Source organism: Gambusia affinis, linkage group LG21 (genome assembly GCF_019740435.1).
Source record: "Gambusia affinis linkage group LG21, SWU_Gaff_1.0, whole genome shotgun sequence".
NCBI lineage: Eukaryota > Metazoa > Chordata > Actinopteri > Cyprinodontiformes > Poeciliidae > Gambusia > Gambusia affinis.
The window spans coordinates 16,077,641-16,089,875 of record NC_057888.1 but is presented as its reverse complement, the minus strand read 5'-3'; the positions used below and the strand labels follow the sequence as shown (position 1 = coordinate 16,089,875).

General features: G+C 38.6%; 2 protein-coding genes across 4 annotated transcripts; one reads left to right on the top strand and one right to left on the bottom strand.

Moving 5' to 3' along the window:
- Positions 1–3,936: 3,936 nt before the first annotated feature.
- Positions 3,937–6,923, bottom strand: cebp1 (CCAAT/enhancer binding protein (C/EBP) 1). Of its 2 annotated transcripts, XM_044104222.1 has the most exons (3): positions 6,861–6,923; positions 5,624–5,926; positions 3,938–5,536 (listed from the first exon to the last, which is right to left on the bottom strand). In XM_044104222.1, exons 1-3 carry the CDS (start codon positions 6,861–6,863, stop codon positions 5,237–5,239), a joined length of 606 nt encoding a protein of 201 aa, XP_043960157.1. In that variant the 5' UTR covers positions 6,864–6,923; the 3' UTR covers positions 3,938–5,236. The 2 variants fall into 2 exon arrangements, with proteins under 2 accessions (XP_043960155.1, XP_043960157.1); XM_044104220.1 differs by lacking the exon at positions 6,861–6,923 and having other exon boundaries at positions 3,937–5,536; positions 5,624–6,204.
- Positions 6,924–8,664: 1,741 nt separating this feature from the next.
- On the top strand, positions 8,665–11,992 carry ngdn (neuroguidin, EIF4E binding protein). 2 transcript variants are annotated; one of them, XM_044104218.1, is made up of 11 exons: positions 8,665–8,745; positions 9,015–9,074; positions 9,409–9,480; positions 10,212–10,349; positions 10,436–10,520; positions 10,658–10,710; positions 10,851–10,968; positions 11,054–11,228; positions 11,404–11,557; positions 11,713–11,776; positions 11,875–11,992. In XM_044104218.1, exons 1-11 carry the CDS (start codon positions 8,725–8,727, stop codon positions 11,892–11,894), a joined length of 960 nt encoding a protein of 319 aa, XP_043960153.1. In that variant the 5' UTR covers positions 8,665–8,724; the 3' UTR covers positions 11,895–11,992. The 2 variants fall into 2 exon arrangements, with proteins under 2 accessions (XP_043960153.1, XP_043960154.1); XM_044104219.1 differs by having other exon boundaries at positions 8,667–8,745; positions 10,263–10,349.
- Positions 11,993–12,235: the final 243 nt, after the last annotated feature.

Sequence of the window (12,235 nt, the reverse complement as noted above, 5' to 3'; positions counted from 1 at the left end):
ACATTTCAACACAATGAGAATATTTCCATATATTTCCCAGAAGAAAAGAAAAGCAGCAGCCGAGTTAGAATGTTGTCCTGCAACACATCGGTGTCAGAGTATGGCATCTGTTTTTCTGTGCTCTTTGCTGCTTCGCTTGTCTGCCGCAGGGTGGCGCCATAAATCAGGGCTCCACAAGTGACACGTCAAACGCGCCTTAATGCTTTTGACCTGTGCAGAGCAAGACTTGGGAGAATGGAGGCGTTTTAGCCCTCTGTGCCGGTTCCCTGCGTCTTTAAAGCAAGATAATAAGATCCTCACTATCAACAGGTTACTCCTGCAGTGCATTAAATGTTTGAAACTTTGTCATTAGATAAGTTTGAAACGTCTCACCTGCTGTTTTAAATCTCAGTGGATGACCCCAACATTGTTTGTTCTACTGGGCGTGCACCACATGGCCATTAGAGCAGGATGCCGCAAAGGCAGTTGTAAGAAAATTAAATATTAATTGCAGTGGAGAACACAGAATTAGTGCATTTTCCTCATGCAGGCTTCGTTTTTCAGTAGACGAAACGCATTTTTTAACGTCTAAAATCAAAGATAGTGGTCATCTAACTCGTCAACTTTGAAACCAAATGTGCTTCTCATTTCACCCTGAAATAAAATGAAGACACATATTTTTTTATTATTATTATTATTTTTTTTTTTTAGCAATAAAACATCACAGAGTTGAGCTCCATCGGTGGGGTTCACATGGTGCGCTGTTGTTGTTGTTGAGTAACTTGGTAGGGATTAGGTGAAACACAGGCTTTCTTAACTCTGTGGAGATGTTGCAGTCCTGGGACCACATATTGCCCCACATGACGCTGGGGGACATTTCAACAGACACGGTCACACAGAAGTTTTTATTTGCATGAGGGACTTGTCAGACTGAAAGAAGAAAAAAAAAAGAAAAAGAAAAGAGACTTTGTTGCACTTTCACTCTCCTTTGTACATTATCACAAGCAAGCGTCTGCTTTTTATTTTGTTGCTGCAAAAAAATAAAAATTAAAAAATGGTCTGGAAAATGTCAGTCTTTTGCTTTGCTCCTCCAGTGGTGCGTACAGGAAGTGTTACAGCATTTCTTAGAATCTATGTGTCAGTACATTTCTTATTATTTTGATGCTGAGGCGTTTATGCTGGATTAATATGTAGTCCAGTTAGTTTTTGGGGACTTTTTGCATGTCTTAAAATTGCAAACTAAGAGATCTTTTTAACTTTAACAAATGTGAAAACGTGTTCGTTTATTTGGCCATCTACTCGCTATCAAATGTCTCATTAGAAACGTTTTTGTTTAAAAAAACTAAAAAAAACTTCTTGTGGTCTCACACAACAAAAGGTATCAACACGAAACTGCTATTATGTTTCATTTTTACAATCCTGTGAAAAAACCCCACTTAAAGACAACTTCTGTCTTTGTTCTTGTTTTTGTTTTGTTTGTTTTTTTTCATCACCCAGACATTTTACATATTGAAATGCATTTTGATGTCTCAAAAAAATAACCTTACTTATTAAATAAACCCCTTCTGTAATGTTGTGCCTTCGTCTCGTCAAGCCACAGAATATTTTTCACAAAAGTCTTGAGAATCATTTTTTATGAAAAAAAAAAAAAGGCTAACAATTGACTTAAGGTTGCTTTTTTTGGCATGATAAATGATATTAGAATTAGCTTGATAATATAAGTGTGACAAACACAAAAATAAAACAAATTAACTAACTAAAAAAGCAGATAAGAGGTCGAATACTTTTTCACAACCTGGTACTTGCTATGTCGCCTGACATTCATATTACCATATTCCAATCAGAAATCTACAAGATTACACTAAATAAATAAATAAATCAAATGTTTGGCTTGACGCCTCCACCCCTTCCGTCTGGGTCCTATCTCTGTGTCCCTTCATTGCCATCACAGCCACAGGAAGGCCCTGACAGCCCCAAACACTGATATTATCTCTGCACTCCTCATCTCTGTCCCTCCACTGTGTCGAAATCTTGCCCATCCCACAAAGGGAAACCGCTGGGGCACAACGGTCCATGGCATGACGTCCGTTTCTGTGGGTAGAGGGTTTATGGGAAATAGCGCGGCTGGTGTGCACCTTGACGAAGGATGCTGTTGGGGGTGGGGGCGTGGGGGAGAGGAATCGACGACAGCGACAACACAACATGTTGATTCGTTCACACGTTTCTGCAGTTGTTTCAGCCTCAAACTCCAAATCGCCACTGTTTCGGAAATGTTTTTAAGATGAATTAGTGTAATCTGGCCTCTAATCTGTGCGTCACATGAAAACAACACAAAGATCTCCTATGGGGGAGGAGAAATATTAATCATTTGACAATGTCTTTTTTTACAAGAATCACTGCACAATTGCAAAACCAGATTCCACAACAATAATCTGGTGAAATTACTTCAAGCGAGTCCCATCACGGTGGTCACAAATAGCAACAACACTTCACAATCAGCCCTGACGGACCTTCGAAAGTCAGGTAAAATAATTAGGCAATGGTTATAAAGTAGAAGTCAGATAACAAATCAGTCTGCGAGAGACAGTGGGAAACGTTTCGAAGGCTCCAATAACGCTAAAGCCAAGGCCGTCAACGTCACTGTGGTTCTGAACAGCTCGGTCTCTTCATATCTGATTTTAAACCCGTAGGACAACTCCTTTCATACATATATTTTTATGCATCACAAAGAGACATTCCTTCCCATGTTGCATCTCCTTTATTTAAGCAATTTAACCATCATTATATGTATATATATATATATATAGATAGATATAATTTCAACTAAAAATGTTGTCTTCATTTACCTAACTTAAACCTTTAATAGTTAGTGTGTGATATTTGCACATTTATAGCTCAGCAATTTTCTTTGATGACCACTTTGGGTTTATTTTACCTTTTTGGCCTTTTTATACAAACATAAACCTACTACCACACACAGACAAAGGAAAATAAACACATCCAAAAATAGGTTATATGTCCTTTATCATGTGTGTCTGAAAGGGACCATATGCTACATAAGCTGTTTTTCAGTGAATACGTTTAACACATGATTGAAAATAGCAGTAATTATAGTTTATCACAGGTTGGCATTAATTTATTCTAGTTTACCATTTTAATCCTTATATATGTATATTTTTAAAACATGTAAGGGCAAGGATATTTACTTGTTCTACAGAAAAATAACTTGAACAGAGCTTTATCTTGATTAGTGGCTAACTGCTAGCTAGTTAGCACAAGCTAAAATTGTCATTTAAAGGATAAATTTTCCCTATTGGGCAACATAACATCATCTTTTGTCAATGAAAATACTTAAATTTATTAACAAAAACATTTTGGGGGAATTAATATTTACTTGTTGGAGAAGCCAGTCTTAACTCCAGTAAAAAAAAATAAAAAAATTTAAAAAAACAACTAAAATCCGTAGCCTCATGTGGCAAAAAGTAGACTTTAATGACCGGGAAGTTGTCAAAGCATTTAAAAGTACCTCTTAAATTAAAGATGTCCCCATTTATGACCCAATTTAAATTAGAACATATTTTAATTTTATATATATATATATATATATATATATATATATAAATCTTGTTACAACAAGAATGTTTCTAGTTACGACGACTCTTCTGTGTCGTGATTCGACTCACAAGAAAACTCTGCCGGGCTTATTTCCTACCTCTGGTAGATACATGCTTCTGCAAGAGTTAGCTAGTTAGCAAAAGCTGAGAAATACTCATTTTAATCATAAACTGAAAGATGTAATCAGTTACGAATTGGACACAGACGTATTTGCTTTCTAAATTAGATTTTTAAAAGCTGTTAGGAGCAGAAATATTTACTTGTTCAATCAAGTCATCAAATCTTCATACTCTTCAGAAGCTATGGCTGTAATTTCACGATTTGTCGGAGGTCAGATTTTCTTTTGCAGTCCGTTTACCCATATTTTCATTAACCTCAGCTAAAAATAAACAGCATGGGTTGTACTGCTTTCGAAGATACACCTATGTGAGGATACTCAAAAAAAAATTACAAATTCAGAGACAGATTTGAATTCTGAATCAAAGAGGCTTTATTTCAAACAAGCCCGTCACGGGTCACACGCCACCTTGGGAAATGTTTTGTTTTTAAAGTAAAACCGCGAAAGGAATCTCCAAAGAAACCATGAACACAGGTTCCATTCCAGACCGCACCAGTTAGGTATCATTTTTTATTTATTATTTTTGCCTTCCCCAACACATAGCTCCGACTTTGGCACATTTACCCTGCTTCAGTTTATGGCTTCGACTGTCTTTAGGCTTGATCAGTCGTTCTTTACGTTGCCAGCTTTGACCCTTTCAGCGTATAAACTTTGTACTCTGAGCCCAAACAGAGGCCTCAGGATTCTGTTGTGATAAAATGTGACACTACACTGGTTAGCAAAAGCAGATAAAAAAAAATGACGTTTCAGAAGATCAAGTTCATCGAGACGGGATCGCAATGCTTGTAATGTAGAAAATCCTCAGGCTTAATTTTTTATTGAAACAAAATTTATGTTTCAAAAATCCTTACCTAGTGAGAGATAGCTGATAAAAAAAAAAAATAATTAAATTAAAAGTTGCCAATTAAATCGATGAGTTAGAAGAGACACTAATGTAAAGGATCAAAACTGAAGTAGAGTTTATCAATTCTGAGTTATCCTATTAAAGTTAAAAAGTCAAACTCAAGTCCGTTTTCAGAAGCTCTCCTCTGTTGTCCAAATCTATGGTCTTTCAATTCAGTTGATAAATTACATAGTTTCCAGTGTTGACGTTTTGTTTTTTGCTGTTCTCCGTGAAATATTACAGCACAACGAAGAAAGCTCTTTTCATTTTCTTAAATTTTCCATTTCGTGAGCACAGAAAGAAAATTTGGGCAGACATGGCGAGTTATGTTACACAAAGATGCATTAAAATGAGAAGGGTGGTGGACAGAACCTCAATGCGGTTGCTAGGTCACTTTGAGTTAGTTCTGCTTTTTTTTCTTCTTTTTTTTTGTTTTTCCTGCCGTTATGCAACTTCAACAAACACAAATTTTAAACCTACGCTAAAGTCAATCTTTCCACTTCCCAAAAATCACAAATGTTAGTGTAAAACAGACTTTTTTTCCCCCTCCCGGCAGTCTTTCGGACATTCACATCTAATCCATGTAGCTCTGACACCCACGAGGCCCGCTGCTGCTGCTGCTGCTGCTGGGGGCAAAAAGGTCAGATACCGGACTCCTGCGGCGCGCCGTCTTCGCCTCCCTGCAGGTGCCGCTGTGACAGGATGTGTTTCAGAGTGTCCAGCTCCTGGGTGAGCTGTCCTATCTTCATCTGCAGCTTCTGGTTCTCCTCCTGCAGCTGCAGGGCCCTCTGCTGGGTCAGCAGGATCCTCCTGCGGGCCTTGTCCCGGCTCTTCCTCACTGCGACGTTGTTCCTCTCGCGCCGCAGGCGGTACTCCGCGCTGTCCTTGCTGATGCTTCTCTTGGTCACCGGGGCCCTGGGCAGCAGGAAGGGCGAGAAGTCCTGGGTGGAGAAACGGGGAACGCGTTTGAGCGGCGGCGCTTCTGCTAGACGTCACATTACTCCACCGGCGCAACACGCTGGACTCACCTGCTGAGCGCCGGCGTGGCTCTGGTGGTGGTTTGAACTCCCCGAGTTGGGATTGCTGCTGAGGCAGGACGTGTTGTAGGACATGTAGGGCAGTCCCATCATCTGCTCGGCCACTCTCTCGTCGGCGAGCCCCCTGATGATCCCCGAATGAGACTGGCCGTACGAAATCATGTCCATCTGAGACATCTGGCTGGACTGTGCGGCCTGGCTGGAGGCGACGGGATTCAGGGGCTGGTTGTGAGGCTGACCTGGATACGAACTCACCCACTCCTGGATGACAGACGACACTCTGGAATCTGACATCTGCGGGCGGCGTTTGATGGGCAGAATTAGATCAGGCTCCATGCTTTTTGTTCTTGAATTACTTCAGTTAAAATAGTCGAGTTCAGGCACATTCTTTGAGCTTTGATTTAATTTTTTTTTTCCTTTTCTTCCAGAACCTGATCAACTCTTGTGCTACAAATTCAACTATTTGTAAACAAATGTAACGGATTAATACAAGTGCCATTAAACTTTATGGTTTTTTGAAAAAATAAGTACATTTAAAAAAAACAAACAATAAAATTCATCTTCAGAAGAAAGCAGAATTAAAGACTATCTTGTCACTTTTTGTGCATCTTTGCTGTATGACTTCTTATTTTCAGATTATAATATCTTTTATGTTTCTTCTTTCAAAATTGAGAAAAGAAACATTTTAGGCTGTTAAAAAAAATATTAAAACCATAAAACTGGACACATGGAAGATGGATTTACCTCATACATTTGTTTATTGATGTCAAAAGATATATATCGTTACTATTAAGATATTAACTTTATCATGATATGATATGCTTTATTGATACATATTGGGTTGAAAAAAACAGCTAGTAATATTTTAAAGCCTGTCTCGGGGCACCTTTAGATTAGATTTACATTGAATATAAAAAGTAACTCTTTTATTTATTTTTTTTAAACTGCCAATTAAAGTGCTTATGCTACTTACCACATTTTCTACCAAAGTGAATTTTATCATTTTTAACGTCAAACAGTAAAGTACAACAGAAAACAGTGAATCCCTAAATCTAATATTCTCACAGCAACTTTCTGAGTGAGTTTTACATCGAACGACGGTTCCCCTAAAAGTTCCTGAATGCACACAGTTTTTATTAATTTGTGTCGGTTTACTCCTTTTTCTTGTAAACCCTGAAATCCTCGTTAAATTATTTTGACTTTTCGACAAAGTTAGGTTGTGACTTACCATGGCTCTCCTCAAACTCTGCAGCTCTCCTCAGACTGTGGAGCGGTAATGACTTTAAGGCAGGACACCGAGAGGCAGGTACCCCTCTGATGATCACATCAGCACTTCCTCTCTCTCTCGCTCTCTCTTTCTCTGTTTCACTGACAGACGCTAACTCTTGCACATTTATCCTTTTTAGGAAGACGCATCTGAAATCCCTCCAAAAAATAAAAAACCCCTCAACAATGAGTCACCCACCGCAGCCAGGATCCCTGGATTATCATTTTGCCTCATTAGCATCCCTGGAGGACAGGTGGTTATCAAGTTCAGCAGTTATCCCCAAAGGCCTGAACTGCATCCAGGATGTCTTTATCTGATCAGCCCCAACTAACCCCCGACAATGGAGATTCTCACACTGACGTAGCAGGTCAGGGGTCTCAAACTCCAGTCCTCGAGGGCTGCAGTCCTGCAACTTTTAGATGCGCCTTTGCTGCACGACACTTGAATAGAATAATTAGCTCAATAGCAAGAAGGAGGTAATTAAGCCATTTCATTCCGGTGTTTTGTACCTGTTGCACACCTAGAAACTGTAGGATAGCGCGGCCCTTGAGGACTGGAGTTTGACACCCCTGAAGTTCAGCATAGCAGTGGGCTAAATGAGGAACTTTAACCAAGGGGATCAGCAGAACGTACCTGTAAAATATGAGCTCATTTCAACATCATGACTGTTAATGTCACTATTTCATCTAACCGTGGACCAGAATATGACACAACCCCCAATAAAATGGTTTGATTTCAAGTAAAATGATTTGGAAAGAGCACACAGTGGTATCAGAAAAGTGGTTGCGTTGCGAAATCTTAAGAAGAGCAGCTACAGTTTTTGTGTTGCTTTGTGTTCCTTTGTATACTTCAGAGAACATCATACGCAGTAACACTCAATACATTGAAATATTGTTGAAAAGTCTGTCTTTCAATAGGTAGATGCACAAAGTGAAACATTATGTAGATTCTATGATGATGTTTTAAAGCATACATTTCTTTTTTTTTTTTTGCACCACTTACAGCTAATGAGAACATGGCCGCTAAGATTAGAATATTGTCAGACAAATAAAACAATGTATACAGAAATGTGGGTCTAATGAAAAGCATGCTTAATGCCAGCTAAACTGTACTTTTAATCTGATAAATAAGCATAATAAGAATGTATATTCAAATTTCTTAAATATGACTATTTGTTTGATAAAAAAGTGACTGAATTATATTCGGTGACTTACTGTTGTACATAAATTTTCCTTCGACATGGGCCTCTGGTAGAGCTGGCATAAGATTGTCATAATAAAATAAAATAAAAATATAGGTAAATACACAAGTAGATTTGACCTAACTATTGTACAGAAGTATCTTGTACAAAAGTTTATTGAGACACAGAAAGAAAAGGAAGTTTAATCTTTATTCTGCTGAATGCAGTTCAGCTGCCTTGAAGACAATATTTTTTAAAATGTTTCAGTTTTTAAAATGTTTCAGATTATTTATCGTGACACCCAGACTATACAAGGTGTGAAAGAAAAAGACAGTACACACCTGTTTTTGGGTCGGGTAGTATTGTTGAACTTACATGGCGACCTGACCTGATCTGGGCTAAAAGTAAGTCACTAATAGGCCTATATATATATGAGGGTGATTATACAATAAAAAAATAAACCGTCTAGAAGTAAAGTATCTTCTCTGATACGATAAGGCGCACAGACACTTTTATTTTTTATTTTTATTCTTTATCCTTTTGACTAAGCGAATTTCAGCCGTACTTGTTTTATTTGGATGGAAATATTTTTGAGCTCCGAACAGACTGTCTCCTTGCGGCTTCCGTAGGTCGGGCGAAGTTAAAATGGCCGCTCCTGTTGACAACGTGAGTAAAATCCATCTTGCTAAGATATTTTATATACGATATTGTATTCGTACAAAGGATTTCTTTAATGTTCTTGAAAGCCGTTTAAATACCGAAGACATCTCTAAATATTTGTGACATATGTTATTATTAAAACGCAGTCGACGAAGCTTACAGAGAAACCCTGTTCGCCTTTTGCTACTTAAGTGTTAAAATGTTTCTTCTTACATTTTATTTTATTTCACGTGTATTATTATTGTTGTTGTTTTATTTTGTCTGTTGTCTCACAGGATCTAATCGAAAGTGATTTACCTAAAGCTGTGCAGCTGCTGAATACTCTCACAGAACAGGTAAGGTTAGCAACAAAGTGGGTTTAGTTGTATGTAATGGAAATAAATGGATGTCGAGGCTTTACTTTAAACCTCAACTTTGAAAATGTCGCAGCTGCTGCACAAAGGATCTTAAATAAAACAGTAGAAACACATTATTCATCACATATGACTTTGTTCGAGATTATTAGATGGTGGCAGAAGGTGTTTTATTCTATTGCAATGGAACTGGATGTTCTATAAAGTAGCATATATTCACTACTTTCCAGTGGTTCCTTGGAAAATACTATGTGCCTATTGCTTTTACTGTAGTGGTTCACCACAGATGAAGGTTTGACCTTTTTGTTTACTTTAGGTAGCTTCAGTAACCAGCTATGTTCAAGAGCTGCTGACTAAAGTGAAGAATGGATTGTTCAACACTTCAAAGGTAAGTAAACATTGGTAGTGTCCGTATAACTCTACACGACCTAAATCTGCGAACGCATTTTAGTTTAAGATATATGGTCACGTACCTCTTCAACTTGTTTACATTTTGTCAAGCTAAAACCATAAACGTGAACATAACCAGACAAATGGGCAAACATGCCCTTTTATTTATTTGTTTCTTTGTTTGTTAGTTTGTTTTTATGGTAGCACCAATTTTGCTTCCTTAAAAACTTGAGGATTTTAGATTTTGCCCAATGCAGGGTTTTTTTGTCAGAAAAATTATTAAAAATAGCAACAAAGTTGCAAAAAATACTGACTCAGAATGCAAATGCGCAACGCATTTTTCATACTATTTGGAAAAAAGAAAAAAGAAACATATGCGTTAACAAAAACGCATCCCCATGCCATGATGCTGCCACCACTGCCAGAAACTGAATACCTACCTGTTTAGTGTTTGTATGTATATATATATATATATATATATATATATATATATATATATATATATATATATAAAGAATGCTGCAACTAATTTTCTTGCACTACTTTTTTGCTGCACAGTCACATAATAGTTTAGTACGTTGTGATTTCACTGTGCTAAAATGTCAAAAAGTTCAAGAAGTATGAATATTTCTTTGAGGTACTGTAAATATTTAATGAAAAGGTTCTGATTCTTTAATAACAAATAATAATAATAATGAAAAAAAAAACAATTCTGATGATTCCTCGCAGGGTCTGTCCTTCTTGGACCTTCGCTACAACCTCCTGCTCTTCTACCTCCAGGACCTCACTCATCTCATCAGCATCAAGGCCGAAGGAGGCAAGATAAAAGACAGCGAAGCTTTGAGCAGAGTGGTCACCATCAGAACCGTAAGAATGCCTACAAGACGCGCCGCAGTTCCTGTCCTTGTCTGCGCAGGTTTCGCTCTTTATTCAGCTTTTCCCTTCTTTTGTAGGTGCTGGAGAAAATGCGACAGCTAGACCACAAACTGAAGTACCAGATTGACAAACTGGTGCGCACTGCTGTTACTGGAAGTTTGGGTAATATATATATATATATATCGATATATATATATGGGTTTTTTCTTTCCCCTCCATTAAATATCATATGTGAAAGGTCTTTAGTGCTTAAGCAGCATGATTTGAGTAAAATTTTTATCTGTTTTTGTTGAGTTTAGCTGAAAATGATCCGCTCCAGCTCCGTCCAAATCCTGAAAATTTCATCAGCAAAGTAAGTTCTTCCACTTGTTACCAAGGAGATTTAGTTCAATGGCTCATGAAGAGTCTTTCTCTCAATTTATTGGAATGAAGTTGTTTAAGTTTGGGTAAAGAGACAAAGAAGCTGAGATTCTTTTGTGCCTCATTGTGTAGCTGAGCGAATCGGAGGACTCTGAGGATGAAACCAAGAACAAGGCAGCCTCCGACAAGAAAGCAGCTCGCTCTAGTGGGAGGAAATATGTACCACCGAAGATTGCACCGGTGCATTACGGTAACGACATTCACCTCTGGTGGGACAGAGTTGTGTCACGGCGATTCCTCGGCGTCGGATATTAAAACGCCAAATTTCCCCTCAGACGGTGACATGACAGAAGCGGACAAGACGAAGGCTCAGGCGGAGCGGCAGCGACGAGCAGCTCTGCGGAGCTCCGTGATCCAGGAGCTGAGGCAGCAGTACAGCGACGCTCCGGAGGAGATCCGGGACAGACGGGACTTCCAGACGGAGAGGGAAAGCCGAGACGAGCTCCACAGGTTGGGACTTGATGGCTTTATTGCAGTCTGTTCAGACATCCATCTGTTTGAGTTTTATTGGGTTTTTGTGTCGTGTTACTCCCTCTGGTGTTTTAGAAAGACTTGCGCCAAATATTCCCATTGCAGGGAAATGTAGTGGGAGTTTAAAAATGTTTAACCAATTGTTACTTTACAGGAAAAATTACGAGGAGTCGATGATGGTGCGTCTGAATGTGCCGAAGCACGAGAAGAAAGCCAGGAAGAGGAGCACGATGGCCATGTCTGGCCAGCTGACCGGCATCACACACTTTGGTGACATCACAGCTCTGACTGGTGGTGAAGGTGGACAGGTGTGTTTTCAGTAACCTCTGACTTTCTCACAAGTGAATGGCATACATGGAGGAACTTTCTCTTTAACAAGTTCGCCAGTGGATTATGGGATATGTGTTGCTTTCTTTATCTGTCAGTTTTAAGGTTGTTTTATTTTTTTGTCTAATTGCTCCAGGATGGGGAAAGCGCTAGGCCAAAGAAGAAGAAGAAACTCATGAAAAAGAAAACCAAGAGGAGAGGTGAGTCTGTTTTTTATTTTTGTTTTTTAAGATAAAGGGATGGGGTGTATGATGTGTAATGAATAGATGATCATTGATATGGTTTCTTCTTTTTACAGCCTTCAAGAAACACAGATAAACCAAGCTGTGGTGTTCAATGACATCAGAATATTAAATGAAAATGTTTTTTATTCATTGTGTTGAAGCAATAAACTCCACTTCACTGCTTTTTTTAAATTGCTATTATTATTGGTTGTCAAATTGCAGCTCAGTCATTACTTACCACTAGAGGGCAGTCATGTTTCCTATGTCAATCAAACAGAGGTTACACAATCCAATGCTGCGTTCCAGTTACCTGGGAATTCAGAACTCAGAAGTGGGTTTGACGTCAGACCAGAGGTAATAGCGCTCCGTCCAGTACAGTCGGAATTTCCAACATGGCGGCGCCTAAACATAGTTTCCTGTACCTATAAGCAGACA

What these genes read in the sequence shown, in the direction of transcription:
- ngdn (XM_044104218.1), top strand. Translation starts at nt 8,725, where the DNA reads ATGGCCGCTCCTGTTGACAAC. An exon ending in TGCTGTTACTGGAAGTTTGG is followed by an intron (nt 10,521 to 10,657) that starts GTAATATATATA and finishes TGTTGAGTTTAG; the next exon opens with CTGAAAATGATCCGCTCCAG. An exon ending in CTGGTGGTGAAGGTGGACAG is followed by an intron (nt 11,558 to 11,712) that starts GTGTGTTTTCAG and finishes TAATTGCTCCAG; the next exon opens with GATGGGGAAAGCGCTAGGCC.
- cebp1 (XM_044104220.1), bottom strand. Translation starts at nt 5,968, where the DNA reads ATGGAGCCTGATCTAATTCTGCCCATCAAACGCCGCCCGCAGATGTCA. An exon ending in GCCACGCCGGCGCTCAGCAG is followed by an intron (nt 5,537 to 5,623) that starts GTGAGTCCAGCG and finishes TTCTCCACCCAG; the next exon opens with GACTTCTCGCCCTTCCTGCT.